General features: G+C 39.7%; 1 protein-coding gene across 3 annotated transcripts in view; it reads left to right on the plus strand.

The window, feature by feature from the left end:
- Positions 1-20,344, plus strand: part of LOC116692666 (thymocyte selection-associated high mobility group box protein TOX) — an 87,659-nt gene that overhangs the window by 44,880 nt on the left and 22,435 nt on the right. For all 3 annotated transcript variants that reach the window (XM_032521137.1, XM_032521136.1, XM_032521138.1), the window contains one exon: positions 12,487-12,747. In XM_032521137.1, the coding sequence (XP_032377028.1) occupies positions 12,487-12,747 (261 nt within the window). The remainder of the gene's footprint in view (positions 1-12,486; positions 12,748-20,344) is intronic.

A 20,344-nucleotide genomic window follows, 5' to 3' on the forward strand; every position in this document is an offset into this window, starting at 1 on the left:
TGTGTGTGTGTGTGTGTGTGTGTGTGTGTGTGTGCGTGTGTGAGTGTGTGTTTGCGTGCGTGCCAATTGGAATGAATGTCCAGCTTTGTAGTTTCTCTGCTGCTGCGGTCATGTGTCAATCATTGACACCCACTCCAAGTTTGCATTTTGTGTCAACAAATACCTTCTTATTGGATAAGGCAATTTGGGCTTTTTTTAAATATGCCAGTTGCAGCTGATGTTCTGTCAGCGCTCTCAAATAAAAGCTTACACACCAGTTCTGAATAGCCCTCCAAACACATTTCACTGTTTAGCATCAGATTTTTGAATACAGTTGATTTTGTTTGAAATTGGGAAGAGGTGTTATGGGCACTTTTAAGTTAAAGGTTGTATAGTTTCAGCCCTAATGAATGTAACTGAGCATTGATCTTGATATCTCGGCATAACATTTCCATGAGTATCTTATTTGTTAGAACTTGCCAAATCATTTCATTCCAGTTGTCTTGTCCATATACATTTAAGCATATTTCCTATTAATATAGCATATCCTCTGGGTTTGGGATCTTGACCAGAATTAATCATTTCTGTGGATTTCAACGGAACTTGGGTACAGGCAATGCATTTTCAATGGTTACCCTGCCAAATGGTCTGAAGAGGTTAATTTTTAAATATCTTCAAAGCCACCACATTCAAGGAATGTCTGCATTTTCTTTATGTGTCATACAAAATTCATAAACTCTGACTGCTCACTGTGCATGTGAGTGAATCATTTCTTAATTGATGTATAATTGTATGCATTAGCTGTGCAGTGGTTTGCCATATACAGCTTGCTTTTGAAGTTAAATCAGACAAATTAGAGGTTTAAATATGGAATCATTTTCTGCATCAATTTGAAATGGTGATTACTGTCTAATGAATGTGCTGAATGCATGCCTACATTCTGCATATATATATATATATATATATATATATATATATATATATATATCAAAAGTATGGGGCCACTTACAAATTTCCATTCCACTCGATGTTAGACAGAATACCAGCTGATCTGAGTGGGGGGCTGATCTTTAATGCAATATCTACATTGCCCATTATCAGCAACCATTCATCCAATGTTCCAAAGGCACATTCTGTTCACTAATCTGATATAATTTAAAAAAAACTAACTGAGAAAACATTGGAGAACCCTTTTGCAATTATGTAAGCACATAATGTAATATGAAAACTGCTGCGCTGGTTAAAAAAACAATGCAACTGATCTCAACTGGTATTCTGTCTATAATGGAGTACAATGGAAATTTCGAAGTGACCCCAAACTTTTGGTATGTGTTTGTAATTTTTATTAAGATTAGCTGTGTTTGTAAAATAACAACATACTAAGATGCAAAGCAGTAGCCTTTCCACGATGTCTCTGTTTATTTTGTGTAAACAGCACAGCAGAAAGTATTTTTAGTTTGGAGATACAGTACCTTCAGAATGGTCTAACAGATTGTGAAAGAGGGAGCCTGTATTCCTTAATACAAGTTTCTAACACTGTGTTGAGATGCCCACTCGAGCCTTTACATGATGTGTGCCTGTGAAAAAGGTGCATGTAGCCAGAACAGAGACTCCTTTGTTTGCATTTCTGGGGTCTTCCACAGCGTACGCACTAAGGTAGCAGTTTGACACAGCCAGGAGATTGCATTACACATAACATCTCTGGGCTTTTAAAAAGAGAAAACCGCTAATCAGAAACAGCTTTAAAGGGGTCGTTTACTGTATGCTTGGACAATCTGTCCATTCAAACAAGATGTTTTCAAGGCTTTGAATACTCTATGGTTTCTGTTTTTTGCACATATGGAGCTTCCAGACATTTTGATGATATTGATGTTTTCCATTTGGTTCATCTGTTGAGGTTTCAGCCTATATGCAAATGTTTAGGCGTATTATTTTGTTGATCAGTCAGCGTTGTTTATGTCTGCCCACACTCACAAAGCTACTAAGGGGATGGTTTGTTGAATTCAAGATTATTAGACGTCTCTATTATCCTGATTGACTGAGAATGTTCTTGTGAGCCACACAGAGTATGGACCAACTTGTTTTAGATGCTTAAAACAACATATTTTTTCACTGAATAAATTCAAATACGTGTAGTTCTAGTGTTGGCTCATTGACTACTGCTGAAAACAACTGAGCCAATTTAGAGCTTTCTATTAAGAATAGGTACGTCAGATTTCTGTGTTGTTGTCATTAGGCTTACAGAAATAGCAACTCTTAAATCAGTATATTCTTCCCAATACCGGAAAAATATTGCACTAACAATTGTAACTGCAAACACGTCAGTCACTACTGAGGGCAAAGTAAACTACCCTCCCAAACAGAAAACGGCTCACTTGAAATGATTGAAATGGCAATTTGGTCTGATTATCAGGCTATCATGCACATACATGCCAAATAATGCTGACTGCAGTGCATATCTTTGTAGTAGTACTAAAAGCTGCTTGAAAAGGATCACAGCCAAACCAAAATGGCTGCATCCAACCACGCCCACACATATTCTAATTTAGTAAAAAAGGACAATTAGCATTCTTCATTTAGATTCCTATCAGGCCGAATCTATTTGAGTGATTGTGCAGACTTGTACATCCATCTATATGTGTGTGTTTTGGCTGCCTTCTCCTCACCCTATAATCAGTCTATGTGGAAGCACACCATGAGTATATACATAGATTAGGGGAAATTAGAGACAAAACGGGTAGCTTTAGAGAAATAGCTGGTTAGGGATGAAGTCTGAAAGAGAAAACAAGCCAGTGGCAGAAAGAGGCAGAGTCATATTGTGCGTCTCTTGGTGTACATGTTGCACTGGCTTCCTGTGCAAGAGAAGAAACTCAGTAGCCACTGGTCTTGTGAAAAGCTGCAAGTTTCAGCCTGTTTGTGCCTCTGTGTTTTCTGTTTCCAGGTGTCTTGCTGAGCCGCGTATCTCTATTGATTTGGCCGGCTGCAAGAGAACAGTGGCTGATAATCGAGATTAGACTAGAAACCTCACTTGTTGGATACAAGCACGCTCTCTCTCTCTCTCCCTTTCTCTCTCTCTCTCTCTCTCTCTCTCTCTCTCTTTCTTGCTCTCTCTCTCTCTCTTTCTCGCTCTCTCTCTCTCCTTGTCTTTCTGTTTCTGTCTCTTTATTTTTGTGTATTTCTTAACTCTGACACTCCCTCACTCTCTCTCATTCTGTCTTTCTAGTTCTTTCTCTGGGTTTTCACCCACGTTCATCTACCAGAGTCTTTCAGCTGAAAATGTATGTCTCTCTCAAATATCAACTTAACTTTATACACAAAATGTGTACATTCCCTTCCCACTCTCAATTCACTTCAGCTCAGTTTAAAGAAGCTTTTTTCTGAAGTATCAGTTTGTTTCAAAATATAAATACAAGGGACTTGGCTTACTTAAGATTTTGATTCAAGTTACTAATTTGTCCAATTTGTTAATTTGTTGTTCTAATGCACGCTCATTTAGTCAACCGAGTCAACTTAATTAAACTTAAGAAATTAAGTTCAGCTTACAACTTCAAGTCTGAATGTAATATTACGCTGTCAATTCAGAATCAGAGTCAACTTTATTGGCATAGTATGTGAACACAAGGAAGTTAAGTTGCTCTCAATAAGCACAAATAGACTTACAGTAACAGCTAAGAACCACATTCACATGAGGATCGGTGCTGATCAATGAATGTAACATTTAAGTATGGGAAGTGGTTGAAGTAGGTATGTTCAATTTGGTCATAAGAAATACCTCCGTATGTCTAAAAAAAAAAAACTGTTGCCCAGGGTGTGAGGCGCCGGGCACAAGCCCCCGGCCGAGCGCCGCTGCGTTGGAGTTTACGAGAGTGGACAAGAGGGTTGCCTCCCTACGCCTGCGGGTATTTGGGGGGAAAACTATTACTGTTGTTTGTGCATATGCACCAAACAAGAGCTCGGAGTATTCGGCCTTCTTCGAGACCTTGAATGAGAGTCCTGTATGGAAAACTGTTTGCCGCCTCAGGAGGGGGAAGCGGGGACCCATCCAAGCTGTGTACAGTAAGGATGGGATCCTGTTGACCTCAACTGAGGAGGTAATAGGGCGGGGGAAGGAGAACTTTGACGAACTCCTAAATCCAGCTAACACGCCCTCTATGGTAAAGGCAGAGCAGAAGGATGATTGGAGATTGGTCGGAGAATCGGTGCAGCGGGTGCGGTATTACATTAAATTTATCGCACCGTTGTGACGAAAAGTGAGCTTAACCAGAAGGCAAAGCTCTCGATCTGCCGGTCAGTTTTCATTCCTACCCTCACCTATGGTCATGAAGGCTGGGTCATGACCAAAAGATCGAGATCCAGGGTGCAAGCCTTTCCTTAGGAGGGTGGCTGGCATCTCCCTTAGAGATAGGCTGAGAAGCACAGTCATCTGTGAGGAGCTCGGAGTAGAACCGCTGCTCCTTCACGTCAAAAAGAGCCAGTTGAGGAGGTTAGGGCATCTGGTAAGGATGCCTCCTGGACGCCTCCCTAGGGAGGTGTTCCAGGCACCTCCAGCTGGGAGAAGGGTTAGGGGAAGACCCAGGATGGATGGATGGATGTCTAGATAAAAATATAATAATAACTGTTTAACATTTTGGAAAATGTGTGCATTCATTTTCTTGCCAAGAGTAGGGCAAGTTGATTAGTACCACTCTAATGTCTGTATGGTAAATATGAAATTGAATCCACCAGGCAGTTAGTGTGGCTTAGCATTGAGACTGCAATCAGCAATAATCTGCCACATAGCCGCCCATGTAATCACAACTACACAGATTAATAAACAAACAAGAACTTGTTAATAATTCATTTAGCTTTGGGCAGAGCAAGGCAAAGAGGTTACCCTTGTTTCCAGTCATCAAGCTAACTTGATTGTAGCTTCATATTTGCAGACATAAAAGTGGTATCAATTAAATCAATGATGATTAAATTAATTAGGAAATGTACTGTGTAGTTATTGGTAACGCATTTAGATAAAGTGAGAAATACTTAAAGGAGTAGTTCAGTATTTTGGGAAATACGCCTATTTATTATTCTCATGTCTGCCTGTTCAATATGGTTAGTTTAGCTTAGATTACAAACTGGCAAGAGGGTAACAGCTAGCCTGGCTCTGTCCTCAGTAAAAAGAAACTGCTTACCAGCAACTCTGAAGCCCACTAATTAACATGTTAATTCTTGTTTATTAAAGCTAAGCTAACCAAAATCTGAAAACGAAATGCTAATTCTTACAAGCAGTTCAAATGATAATGCCCCCCCCCCCCCCCCCCCCCCCCCCCCCCCCCCGCCCCATTTTACACCTTTCCTCACTCTTCCATTCTCTCCCTCACTCTCTCTCCTCAGTACACCCTGGCACCGCACACCCAATGTGGGCGATGCTGATGTGAAAAGGCACTGTTACTTAACAGTGACTCACAGTGCACCGTTATACCCCCACCACCACAACTGCAACACAAGTAAAAGTGTTTCTCTTTCTATCCTCCATTCCTCGCATCCTTTCCCTGCAAGTAAAACGTTGGGGGACATTTGAGACAAAGGATGAAAAATTTAATTGAGGGTCTGAAAACACCAACACATATCTCACTCACTCTTTGAGGCTGTACGGAGCCGCTGGCAAGGTTGCGAGAATCAAGTACAGATACATATTGTACGGTGTGTATTTAAATTTCCAGAGAGCGTACAATTTCAGTAAGCATGAATTCAGGCTGAAAAGAGTTTTCAGCTCTAAACCAACACTAGGGTTATTCTTACAACAATGCTGGACATCAGAGGAGCATCACAACTGACACGCCCATGCTAGGAGGGATTGTAAGTTACAGTTGTAACCAGGAATTGGTAATTCTTTATGTAGGTCAGTCCATTTCAACCAATAAGTCCAATTACCATCAGCCTCTGAAACAGAACATGCTGTGACCTCTGCTCAGCTTCCATGGAGCTGAAATGGATGGAAATCCTTACTCTGCGGCAGAGTAAGGATTTTATGAAAAGTCATGTAAAAGATTTATTGAGAATAGAGAGATAGTGAGTAAACAGCAGGAGGAAAACATATTACAGGGAAATGTTCAATGTGAGGGATCCATTGTGGATGATGTGTCCCTTTTTCAAAGAATATTCTCAACGTCTGTTGATATCTGAGGTTTTAAAGGACATTTAAACAACTCACTGTCCCACTCTTTTTGGGTGTGCTCCATCGGTCAATCCTCAAATGCATACCTCGCAGCAAAGCAGCACCCCTTCGAAAAACAGCAACTTATGAGCACTGAAAGTGCACTCAATGATTCATACACTCTTTTAAGAGAACTTGAAACCTTAGCTCTATTTCTGTCCCAGCCTCTCTCTGTATTTGCTGCACAGTGGAGTAGATGGATTTAGTGGGACTAAGTAGTATGATATTTCTATTGGTTTTCTGCGTGTATTTTCACTCTCTCTTTCCCCTCTCTCTCAGTGATCTTTCTCTTCATATGGAGACCAAGGTCATGGCTGATTGAAATATAATAGAAGTGTAGACATCTGGCCTAATACTGTGGGAAGTTAAATCTATTTTAATGGCCCCTGCCGCTGTGGATTCTCTCTGATGCACTCTTGCGCTTCACTGACAGTAAATCACAATGTTCTCTTATTACCCTGACTGGAATGAGGGCATAGAGAAAGAACAATGAGGGATCCACATCATTTGTTTTCACCCCTCCCTTGCTTTTTCCTCTCCTCTTCGATCCTCCTCTCCTCCCCTCACCACTCCGTTTGCGACTCATAAAGCAAGGGGCTTAAAGAGAGTGACATCATGAAAATAAAAATAAAGGGGATTATGGGAGAGCTATTGTGCCATATGTGATTACTGGGGCTTCCATGTTCCCTTGGGGGGGATGAGTGACTACGAGACAACATATTTTATTTATTTATACGATTCTCTCTAATGAATAAGAATAGGAAATGTGTCTGGAACGAGAGTATTGTCCCCCTTGCCAAAAAAAAAGAAGAAGAAAACACTGCCTTTGGTCCAAACATTAAAGAATTTTCTATTTCTTTCTGTTCTGGTAAAAAGATCAGAGATATTTTTCACCCTTCATCTTTGATCTATAACTGTGTGTTTGAAAAAGAAATTGAACTGACATAAATGTGCAGCACTTGGCCTCTTTTTCCACACCTTTTTTTCAAAATACTTCCTTTGCGGCTGTGTTTTTAGAGTTCAGGTACAATCCAGCACGGGTCCACCCACATCTGCAATGGAGAGTCAGATCCTTTTTACCCACCTAAATGAGATCCATTTTGATGTGACATTTGAGAGAATTACCAGTGCATGGGGGAGCATGGAAGGGGTTAGCTTACTCCTCTGCTATTGGTTGAAGCCCAACACAGCCCACCTTTAGTAACGGACGCTGCGAATGACCCTGAGCTACTATTGGTCATGGTCCCCCCCCCCCCCCCCCCCCCCCCCCCCCCCCCCCCCCCATGCACACTTCACTTATCCCGGTTCTGTCTTGCTGTCAGTCAGCACGGTGGGTCTGCTGTTCCATTCTCCTTCTATTGTACTACTGTGTCTGCTTCCCTTGATACATCACCCAAATGGAGTTCCTTGTCGCTTCAAAGCCAGGTAAGATAGCCTTTGTGGACCCTGCAGACAGTCGCTGTAATGGTCACTTGTGCAGCACACCTTAGCAATGTTCGCTGATGATAAGTTTCATTTATGCCCTTTCTCATCACTGCAAGGTTGATCTTTGAAGGTGAAGTTTGAAAATCCCCATAAGATATTTTAAAGATTTAGTGTTGCCATCCATCTATCTCGAATACACAAAGTGGACGTGAGAACCTTTATATATGCATGGCCAGCTGTTGTTTGTCGGTAAAATCATTTTTTTTCACAAAGTAGCATATGGCTGAATGACTTTCCATAGGACACTGTACACTCATTCAAAGTTATACAGTTTTATGACGCAAAAAGAGTTGTCTTCTTCTGATTAGTTTTTTTTCAAACTGCACAGTATTGCAGGAAAACACTTTGAGTGTGTCAGTCACTGAAGCTGTAATAACAAAGTCCATCAAAGACAGACAGAGCTCTTGTCTTTGGGCAATTTGGCCCCTATCAGCCATGACAGGCTCTCTGGTGTACTGTGCAACATTTTCATTCTGCTCCCTTTGACGAACACATCATTGTTCCCAGATGAGCTGTCTTTTACTAAACACCTCATAGGCCACAAATGACTCCATCACCAAGCTAATGACTTCCTCTCATTTTCCCATCCATTTGTGTCAAAAAACTTTTAGCTGAGCTGATTAATTTGTTTCCACTTAAGGTAACTTAATTACTAAAGATAACTTGACAAGATGGAGCTTTTTGGTTGCAGTGACTTTTCAACCTACGAGCTTACATGTCAAGATGAAATTTTAGCTGTTACTGTAGCTTTACCTGGCTAACAATTGCTACAGCATGTATCCCAATCTTTTGTGAATTGAGTATGCCATAAAGACGTTAACATGCTAGGTGAGAGATGGTTAGAAACCTGAAAATGTTCACATGCAAGGGAGAGGTTTAGAAACTATATAACTGGGTATCTTTGCATGGTACCTGACTTTTTGTATCTAAACAGGTATACATAAATAAACAGGTATACATTGTTATGTTTTCTCCAAACGTATCTTAACACCAGGCTGAAAAGCAGTGTTTTACACCCCTCTCTGGTTGACATAAACTCTGTTGCACCTCTGGGTGGGTCCTCGGTGTCATCAGATGTGTGCTCTGTTGCACCTGTTGCCACGCCAAACCGTGTTGTCACAGTGTACTGACTCACCCTGGAATACACTTCTACATCCCTGCAGCAAGGTGAAACCACTGGGTCAGCAAGAGCAAGATGTTCTGATACTGTTACATTGATTTAATAAAATGCAGTAAATTTACAAAATAAATCCTGCAATTTCAGATAAATAAAAAATAAGTAACACAATTCTAAGAATCCGAGCACTGGTGCCACTTTTAGATGCATAATTTAGAAGAAGAAGACATGCCTTTATTTATCCCGCAAGGGGAAATTTACATTTTTCACTCTGCTTGGTACAGTTATTACACACATTACACACCGGCCTGAAATATACACACACATGCACAGGACCTATACATGCACTAATGGAAAGATGTCAGAGTGAGGGGGCTGCTCCATGAAATGAGCGCCACGAGCAGTGGGGGGTTCGTTAACTTGAACTTGATGAAAAACTTCCCATTCATCTCATGAGATATTGTAATAAAGGTTACCTGCTACTTACTTACTACTGTCGCTACCTTTCAAAGCAAAAAAAAAAGTTCTTTGCCATCTCCTATGCATTGATTAAGCATTGGAGTAAGTTGTGAAGGACTGAATGTCATTTGTTTCATTGAGCTTGTGACACCTCAGTGGTTTATTGATTTAATGCTGCAAATGTAAATATTTTGTTTATCTAAGGTTCAAAGCAAACAGTGAGTATAGTTAAATGTATGCTTCAGATTCTTCTTAAAACTAGTTTTTATTGAATGTTTTTGCTGTTCCCATGGGGTGAATCATCTCACTTCTTTTTTTTCCAAAAAACCAGGCTCTGCTTTATGTGAGATGATAGTCAATATGCCTCGAAGCAACATCTCACATCTATAAACTATGTTAAAGCAAATATGCTGTTTTGATGTCGAATCACAACTGATGTACAAAAGAAGCTTGGTGCTATCGTGCTGAAGTTACGGAAGGGAAATAAGGAAAGAATTGATTTGTAGATTCTTCAAAGGACCAAAGCAACGTCCTTGTCCAGGAAAATGACGGATTTACTTAAATTTCACCTCTGAAGGGGATCAGGGAGGTGAAGGTTAGAAAAGGCTGAATCAACATTTGATGCTTCTTTCTGACCCCTCTCTCTTTTAACCACTCTGCTTCATGTCCTGAAAAACAGCATATTTATGAATTATTTATCTATGTATGAAATTATTAAACTTGTGTTGTCCTTGTCCTGTGTCTTATCTCCAAGGGCATCATCAGAAGCTGTAAAGAAAAAAAAAACTCCAAAGTGATGGAAGGCATGGCCATAAAATAGCTTTTGACAGCATTTAAATCTTGGTACACAAGTCAACATGTCAAATGACTCAAACAAGCCTGTCCTCTTTCATTTCCTCTTTATTACAAAGGGTTGTACCAAATAGTCGATCTTTCTACCTCGAGTTCCTACCCGTTTTGTCTTGTAACCCTTCATAGAGAGGCAGTGCCTATCCTATATGAGCGATTGTCAATAAGCTGTAAGAAGTTCAACCAAAGACTGATGTTTCCTTCCCAGATTGTTTTAATTTCAAGAGTTCTCAGTCCTGCAAAGGTGAACCTTGCAAAAAAAACAGCTGCATTACTTCAAATAGCTCAAAATCCTGACAAAGACCCTCAGTGTTTATGTGAATTACAACATTACATCTAACTATGACAATGATTGTTCCCCTACCCTTTACCAAGTAGCATTTTTTTCAAGCCTAACTAAACCTTTACCATGGCGCTGCTGGAAGATGATAAAACAGTCATATGAATCATTTTCATAATGGTGTGTCACATTGGAAAAATGCTCATGTGCTGTTTTAAAAGGCGATGGAAAACCATGCATTTTCTCATTTAGACAGGAGTACAAAAAATTCAATTCAACGATGAATCTACTGATTATTTTCTTAACAAAATTTTACAGTACCACAGTTTCTCAGACTCCAAGGTGACCTTTTTTAAATGTGTTGTTTTGTTTAAAAACAAAAAGATATTCAGTTTATTATCAAGAAAGAGAAGCAGCAAATATGCTCATATGTTTCAGCAAATTTGCTACGGATTTACAAACCAGTGAGAATAGTTTTTATTTATTCATTGAATTAAACCTAGCGCATATGCTTGTTAACAATAGTAACAAACAACAACAAGAATTATGTTAGACAATGAAGACACATTTGCAAAACCTTTATCGTGGGAAAAGGACTTGCCAGTGATAATATTTCTGAGCAAGCACCGAGAGTGAGTGTTATGGGAAGAGAAAACAGCACATCACCCCCTGATAGTAAAACCTTTTATTATTATTATTTTCTCCCTAATGATAGTGCATATTATGAGACTTTTATCCTATCTTCAAGCACCAGTTCTGCTAGTGGGGACATTGTAACTGTTTCTTGACGTTTCTTGCCATTCGTTTGCTAAAAGTATTTGTTTCCAAGATGAATTGCTGCACTGGCAGGCGAGATGACAGCCTACACGAAGATGATATTGAATTGATTCCTGAAATGTTGCAGAACGGACTAGTTGATGTGTACCACGAGACATGAATAATAAAAATTCTATTAAAAAGCTCTTGAATGGCTGACACTGGAATATTATTTGTGATGATTAATTTTCTTCAGTCATTATAAAGGGGAGTTGGCATCAGATTGCCTCTGACAAAATTGCTTTTCTTTCCCTGGTGAATACCCTCAGAATGCTTTTTGAGAACACAAAACCATATTTCTCAGCTTAATATTATGTCAAGATAGGCCCTGGAAAAGACAAGCACAGGCTCCGCTCATGTATCACCTTATTAGTACCATAAAGTATGTGCTGTTTTACCTGGTGTCGGTCATTTAGACATATTAGATACATTTCGTATTAAGGAATGTGAGTTCTGTTTAGTCTCGTTTTTCTGTTCCTAAAATTAAATGATTGGCATTGTAATTACGAGATTATAAAATAGCCACTAAGTGATTGTGAATGTTTTTTTCAACATAACGAATTTGATTAACTGTATTTTAAAGGCGTGCAAGCTGACAGTTTGTTGCTTTAAAGCTGTCAAGATTTCTGAAGCAAATTATTCTATACAGCAGCTGTTGTTGTCTAACTCTAATTAATTTGCTGTGTATGTTTGTGTTGAATTAATTCTTTACACTTTTGTAAGCACAACAATTTGAATTTCCAATTATTTTTTATATTCAGCCAAACAGCCTGAATTGAATTCTGCAGTTCAATATCTGGTGCAAACACCAAGCTGAACAACAAAGTACAACAGGTGCATTTAAAAGCCTATGATGAAGCTTTTGAATTCCTCTGGAACATCCTTTGTTAGCAGTTTTTCTCCTGCATTGTTCCTGGTCTTCAGTTTGCCGTTATGGGGTTGAATAGCAGTACGGATGGTTGACTTGTGGGCATGTTTTTCTTAGTGTTGAAACAAGCCCCCTACTTTATTTGTACTGTAACTAAATGTGGCAGTGTTTTCAGATTCAGGTACAATGTTCTTATGTTGTCATGTTGTGTTCATGGGGATCTTCCTCTGAGGGCTTCCTCCCACATTCCAAAGATAAGCAAATTACTGTTTTTTCCCAAACATGTGAAAGTCTAGCTGTGACCTGTCCTGGTCTATATTCGGAACAAATTATTATTCTCTTGCAACCCTGAAAATTGCAGCAATAGTAGGTAAATGAGTAAAGCTTGCTGTGTTGCAGTTTAATCCTCTTCTAAGAAAATATTTTCTCTGCCCATCCAGAACTACTCCGGTCAGGGTAGAGGCAGCAGTGGTGGAGGAGGAGGAGCAGGGGATGAAGACTACGAGATCCCCCCCATCACACCCCCCAACCATGCCGACCCCTCTCTGCTGCACCTCATGGAGCACGAGTCAGGTTACCCATTCCACTCTTTGCCTCACAACGGCCTGCTCAACACCTACTCCTACCCTGAGCTGCCTGCCCTCATGATGTCCAACATGCTGGGTCAGGACACCCACCTCCTTACGGGGCCTATGCACTCAGTGAGTACACCTTTTTTTGTCTGTCCCCTTTTACCTGTGGCCCTTTGTGATCGTGCAAGTCAAGCGCTGTGGTGCTCTATTAGTCTCTGTGGTCAGAGGGCTACAAGTCATCCTGCAAGGGTCTGAAGGGTTCTACATGTTTGTGTCATGGATATTTCAGTCTTGTTGTTTTCAAAAGTTATAGTTCTTATGATACTCTATTGAATCTATAAATGTGTAAAGTACAAACAGCAATGAACCAATGACACAGTAAAATGACAAATTCTTCTGTGTGCCGTTCTCAATAGTGTCCCATTATTTTTTCATAATAGCACATATTTCTTCTATTAGAGTGCTAATTAGCTCGTTTAGAGGCCAAGGAGGCTGACACAGTGCAGCTTGAGCAAGGTCTGATTCTAAATATGCCTCATTTATAAATACAGAGAGTTGCTGCCTCCTTAACTGCCAGACCTTTGCATCACAGCTCTTTTCATATCTATTCAGCTGCACATCTCAAAGATTTCATTACCTTAAAGTAAGCCAAGAAAGGGCGCAAGAAACTCAGCACTGCATATTTTCATGCGTTATGATCGGCAAAGCAAAAAAGGAACGGGGAGGCATGGGGGTGCGGGGGATAGGGGGCAGGATTTGAACAGAAAATCTTGACAAGGAGAGGGGGATATCCCTTGTCAGCTGCTTTTTCTTTCCCAAAAGCTGCTGAGGACCCCCACTCCCCCTCCAGTAAAGGGACTTTTTCTTGTGTTAAACATGCTTCAGACTGAACATGTAAACACCCCTGGCGAACATATTCGAAAGCTTTAATCATAGGATCGAACCAGATGAATTATAAATGGCCTGTGTGGTGAATTATTCAATGTTATATACTTTCATCTGACATAAATATGACTTTTTTCTCTCTGCCCTCCATCATGAATATTTATGCTTTAATGTGAGCATCCGCGGCATTTATCCTCCGTTAATCAGGTCTTATGTGATTTTCAGAATCAAACTGCGTAAGTTGCAATCTCCATTTTTTTCCACGGGTGGTAGCTAAGGCCTCCATTAAAGCCAGTCTTCAGGATTAGGTCACAATCCATTGGTGTGCTGAATATGCTTGGTGCAGGAGAAAGATGATGTGAACTCAAACATTTTCAAGAGATTTGCTTTTTAGTGTCAATGGCTGGTTTGACAAAACCTATGAAATCATTTGGATAAGTTGATTCTAGATGATAGCAACATATAAACTGGATGCATGTATGCAGTAGTTTAGTGAGGTTTACTAATGTTTAACAAAGCAGCCCTCTTTGGCCGATAGTATTTTAGAAGGAAACAGAGAGGGAGTGCCTGCTTTTTAAACAGCTTTTGTTTCACCTTTGCAATTATTTATTTTCAAATACCCCTTCAGGGTAATGTTCCATTTTCTTATTTCACACCCCCTTTTCTCATAAATGAACCGTCATTGCAATAAATCACAGCGCAAACAGAGACTTGCACACACTGTGAAAGGTCCAGAGATTTATGTAACACATTCATGTTTCCCACTTCCACATTTTAGTACTACTCTAGCAGAGCCTGGCTAATAATAGCTGCTATTAATATTTCTTGTTGCCTAGCAACCCCAGCAAGTAATAGCTTACTCTGGAAAAATAGATGACCGATAAGGAAGAAGGAGGGGGTTGGTGGGGGTTGGAGTGGGGGGATTCAATTCATTTATTATCTCCTGGGACAAGAGGAGCTTATTTCTGAGGCTGCGGAATAGGAAAGTAGGCTATATATTGAGAAATATTTTAAAGCAATTGAAGATGACGTTATTTTTCATTTTGGTTCCATTAGGGATGTTTCATTTGATGTTACCCCAACAAAGTCAATTAACCTTAATTTCACACTGATAAAGGTATAATAAGGAAGATTACATTTTTGCCTGCTGAATGCTTAAAGAATAATCAGGGTGGATGGAAACAGGCTCTCAGTGAAACTAGGGTGGAAAATAAAGAGACAAGTCTTTAAATTTGTTGTATTGTATTAACAAAAGGCTTTCGGTAAAACCACAAAATTGGAGGAGATAGCTGGAAAACAAAAACGCTAATCGTTCAACAGTCTTTTTTTCACTGTGGCTGAAGAAGCAAATAAAAAGTCAACATTGTTACCTTAAGGATACACTCCTCTTCAATAAAAGCTATCCTTCAGAGCACATATAAACCTCCTACAAGTACAAGCTCAGCTGGAGCAACAGATACGCTTCATCTCAAGGGATGTTGTTGCTGGTTTTTGTACAACATTTAGCCCGAGGCTAAAGCTCTGTAAACTTCTCCTGCTTTGGGATTCTCTTTTTCAGCGCACATTGATCCTACAGCAAACACAGTTAAATCATTCCAGCACTGAGAGCAGTGGATTGACCATTATCTTCATGCTGCATATTGTACACACACACAATTTTGCTTCACTTTGTCCTGTTGGCTTCGAGCTGACTATATGATAATCTTGTGATTTCAGGCATACAGAACATATGTATTGGCCATAGCCCTGTTTTCTTCAACTAAATTGGTTCTATCTGACAATCGCCTCTTTTCCATCTAATATTTCTGCAGGCAGTAGAAACATTAGCTGGTGCATCAAAAAGATTTGTAGCAGATGGGGGAAAAACAGGTGTCTAATACATGCAGAAAGTATTAGGCAACACTTGATGTACACATATTTTTTTTTATTTTCAACTGGACGAACCAGCACTTTGTTTAGGTGTAGGGTTTGATACTTGGTAATGGATTGATAATGGTTTTGGGACCATTTCTCAGACTCAAAATTGCACCATTTACAAGGCCTCCAACAAGCAAAAGGAGCAACATCAGCGCTATAGACAAACAGAGCTGTCAGTCAGAAATGCTCTTACATACTCCCCACAACGCTGACCTACTCGGTCAGCTCAAGGAAGACAGGGCCAAGTCTTGGATGACTGGATACTGCAAAATATAACATGTCTTTGTGTGAATTTTCATTGCGGAGGGAGAAACACTGTTTTACCCTTAGCTGTCAGCGCCTCTGCCACCCCAGTGCTTGGGGAAGAGGTGGCACCCATGGGTCTTATGTTCAACAAGCACCCTGATTGTTCAGGTCTGACTGAAGCTAAAGCTAGGGGGGAAAAGCAAGCAAGATCTAGTGCTTTTATAAAAAAAAAAATGAAAGAGGAAGGACACTCCCCAGCAGACGGTAATGAGGGGCCGTGAAGGAGTTACGGAACGGCCTCAACATGGAGCCTTAAGGGGCGCTAGCGCCTTTAAATATTGAAACAGAGCACCATCCCCTGTCTCATTACCGGTGTAATGAGGTTGGTAAGGTAGGAGGAAAGCCCCTGCCATCAAAAAAGCAGCCGACAGCTTTACAAGTTTATGTCACACATTCAGTCAGATGGAACGTTTGTTCAGTTTTGTTAAATCACTGTGAGAGACCCCTTTCAGATTATACATTGATTCATTGGTAATATAGAACTTATTTGTGGGCTTTAACTTTGGAAAATAAAACTCACCTCAAACCAGCCTCTATTAAAAAGTATGATTCAAAAATACTAAAGTACATGTCTGTGCGATAGTGCACAGTGCATAAGTGTGTTTGCACTGTGTATGTGTGTGTGCCTTTATTTCCATGATCACTCTTTTTTCAGAGTCACTCATTGCTACAAGGTTATGTGAGCTTGACTTCATTTAATCTGTGAAAGGAAATTTATTTTGCATCACTTGGCATTTGGGACAGGAGGGGGAAAAACTATTTTAATGCAGCAACATAAAAACAATATTGACAGCTGTGTTTATTGACTACGCTAGATATTCGCAATCAAGCCTTCAAAAGATCAAAGTAAGCCTATCAACATTGTACACTGTTGTGAAACATTGTAGACACAGTTAGACTGATATTTGGATGTAATATATAGAAATGAAAATGCACTAAAAGAAAAGGGGTGAATATATAGAAAGCGATCACAGTGTATACAGCACTCACAGTGAAATCCAGTGGCCTAGTATGCTACTATCTAGAACCAATCCCTTAAAATAAACTTTATCTAAAAGAAAGAAATGTCACTGAAAATTGCAGTTTGACTTGACTTCACATGCTCAGTGCAGCTGGATTACTTGTGTTTAAAAAAAAAATTGAAACAGCAATCTCTTTCTTTTTTTCATTGTAGGTTTTAGACATATCTCATATGACTCGCTTGCTCTGCTGCCTTTTACTGGGGTAGATATGACATCTTGGTGACGTTTCCAGATAAATCACTTTGTGTAACAGTAGAAATGTTTTTTGTTGTGGCTTTTCATTTCATAAAAAGACAGATGCCCTTCAGTGCTACACTCCACAACAGGGGTGAACAATGTGTCTTGTAGTTGTCAAAAGAAATGACAGCAAGATAATTGGTAGGGCACTTCATTTAAACCGAAACAAATAGACTTCCAAAGAGAACTGTGCTTTAAAAAAGTAAAGCTTTGTTTTGCACAGCTTATTATGCAGGCTTCGGAGTGAAGTAATGAAGAGGAGTATTAACAGATTGAGCATTAAAAACAAATGCTCATTTATTGCAGTTCATGAATATTCATGGGACTAATTCAAATAACCTTAGGCGACTGTTACGACTTATGAATATTTAAAACAGCTTGGTCACAGAGATTTGAACATTGCGTTACAGCTGACTTTCTGGGATCATCTTGTACAAGGGTAAACAATTAGGAAAGGCAAAAACAGATTTCAGTGGTGATCAAAATACATCTGGAAAACAATATCTCATGTTGTCACATTAGTTACGGGCCATTGACACTCCAAGGGAGAACGGGATGACATGTGGGAGGACAATGGTGTGAAGAGTTGTCTATAATCAGAAATATTAGTTTCTTAATCAATTAGTCAGTCAACAGAATAATAATCGACAACTATGTTGAAAATCTAAATCATATATCAAACAAAAATGCTAAATATTATTCTCATTTCAGCTTTTGAAATGTAAGACCTTTTTCTCTGTTATAGAGAGTTGTTATCTGTTATCTGTTATATATAATACCTTTACAATTTAATCATTTTGTTTGTCAATATAAGCAATTCAAAACTATAACTTTGGGAAACCAATGTGCATTTGTCATTATTTTTTAACATTTTGCAGATCACATTATTAATTGATTAATTGAAAAAATAATCCACTTCCAGCTTCATCAATAAAGAAAGGAATTTTTAGTTGCAGCCATAATCAAATTTGGTCAAACTTGATGAGTAAATTTGGTATATTCCTCAAACCTTTTGAGCTGGCTGAGTCATGAAGGGTTTAACATCAGAAAAGGAAAGGCAGCACAGCGCCTAACAAAATGGGACTCACCCTCAGAAGGACTTGGGGTTGACTAAACATGACACTAAACATTTCACACGCTGGTTTTGAAAAAGCCCGGCACTGTTAAATGCCGCAAGTAGGAGAATCATGAACTGCCCACTTAAAAGGGGTCCTCGGCTGCTTCCTTTGAGGGATCAGCACGGTGACTCGTCCTCCTCGCCACTACCGCAATGCTAATTAGGCCCACCACAAAGCCAGCCTGTGGGGATAATGTCCCATTATTAGAGTCATTTGTTTCAATTAACCGCTCTGTGATTCTACAATAGCATGGTGCGGCCCTGTGCAAAGAAGCCATTACTCTCGCCCAAGGAACTGCTGAGGTTTTGGACAAGAGTGTTTGTAAGAAGGTTACAGATACCTGCAGCAGAAGTGCTGCCAGTCAGGCTCGACATACTGCCCAGTCACAGATCAGTTGTTTCAGCACTGAGGGAGAGCAAAAAAGTCCCTGCTCATTTCTTCTTTTTTTTGAGCTTATAAAGACTGTTTTTGTTGTTTCTGAAATTTTTGTTTGGTGCACTTCACTGAGAACTGATTGAAAGTTAGCATAAGGGATTGTTCACTTGAGCTTTAGGCTGTTCCCATTTACATGCTATTGTGGTGTGCTGAATTCTGCTACTGTATTCTTACTCTATACTGCATAATACATGCTGCTCTAGTCATTTTTGGACTGCAATAAGGTTACATCCTGAGCTTCTCTTTTTTTCCTCCTTAGCTCATGCATTACTCTTGTTACTCTAAAATTATTGTAGATTTGAGGAGTTTAGCTCTTTTTTTAGCTATTTTTATTGTCTTTACATCAGTCAACAATGAAGACATACAATTAGTCTAGAGCCTTTGCCACCAAAAAGAAACCCTTGATAATTCCTAATTGTACTGTTTGTGCACTTGCATACAGTTTTCTGTTGGTCACAACTGGTTGCAGGTTACATAAATCATGAGTATGAGAGAGATTTTGACTGTGATTTATTGCCTCAGAAAATAACACCAAGAAATAGCATTTGTATAAATGTTTTTTTTGTGATAATTAAAAAAAAAAATATATATATATATATATATAACAGTTACAAACAACACACTGGGACACAAAAACACAGAGGAAAAACGGGAGGGAGGGGGACAAAACAACACATGCAGACAGACACAAGACTTTCTGTGTGGAGTTTGTATGTTCTCCCCGTGTTTGAGTGGGTTTCCTCCGGGTGCTCCTTCCCACCATAAAGACATGCATGCTAGGTAGGACTACAGTTGAAATTTGGCAAACTGGCGCATTTACGGAAATGTTGATTAATGTTCATTGTCCTAATCAAATAAATAAACCTACAATCACACACGCAAACAAAAGAAAAGGCTACCTTAAGACCTTAAGTCTTCCTCGGGACTCCACCCACACGAGCCGTAGAAAGTTCTATGTATGTGACATCCAAAAAAAGAAAGGATCCATGAACAAACAGTTAAGTCATGAGGTGGCATCCAACGGGTTGCAATCATCCTCTTAGCAGCTGTAAGTCCAGCAAACACAGCACGTTTTCAGGTCATTCAGAATCAAAACAGTGACCGTAACAGGCACAGTAACATTTTGGGATGCAATATTGTTTCAGAACTGACCAGGAGAGCACTCCCAGAACATATGAAGAAATTGGGCAGAAAGTGCATAAAGGGCTTTTAATTATTTCATTCATGTGGTGCATTTTCACAGTGGTGAGATATGTCCTATGAATGAAATTTTAGTGATGTTAGACCATACATCATGCCAGTTAAGATCGACACTCAGTCCTGGGCAATCACGTGGCCAGATCCTCTCAGTAGCACAGTAAATAACTTCCGAATAGTATGAATGGGCAAAGGCCTCTGCCAGGGGACACCGTATGCCTTGAGTGCCGACCTTAACGGAAATTAAAAGAAAAAAGAGGAACATGGTAGACTGAATGCATTTTGTAAGTCAGAAAAGGGTAACAAGCCAACTTTACCAAAAATGTCTTTAGACAATGAACTCCCCTCTGTTCCCGTTGTGGGGCTGTTATTGGCCTCCCACCAATCATGAGTGCTGTATTATTTATAAAATGGTGGAAAAGTGTGCCAGTTACAAGCTAAACAGTAGTATGTTTCAGCTAATCTACAAGTTTTGATAAGATGAGAGATAATGGGGCCAAAGCGTAGATGGCACTGTTTGTTCTAAACACTGGCAAAGAGAACGTCACGGAGGGGCCAAGGCTCTGTCAGAGCATTTTCTAAGGTACGCCAACAAACAGACACATCTGG

This window comes from Etheostoma spectabile, chromosome 7, assembly GCF_008692095.1.
Source record: "Etheostoma spectabile isolate EspeVRDwgs_2016 chromosome 7, UIUC_Espe_1.0, whole genome shotgun sequence".
In the NCBI taxonomy this organism is placed as follows: Eukaryota; Metazoa; Chordata; class Actinopteri; order Perciformes; family Percidae; genus Etheostoma; species Etheostoma spectabile.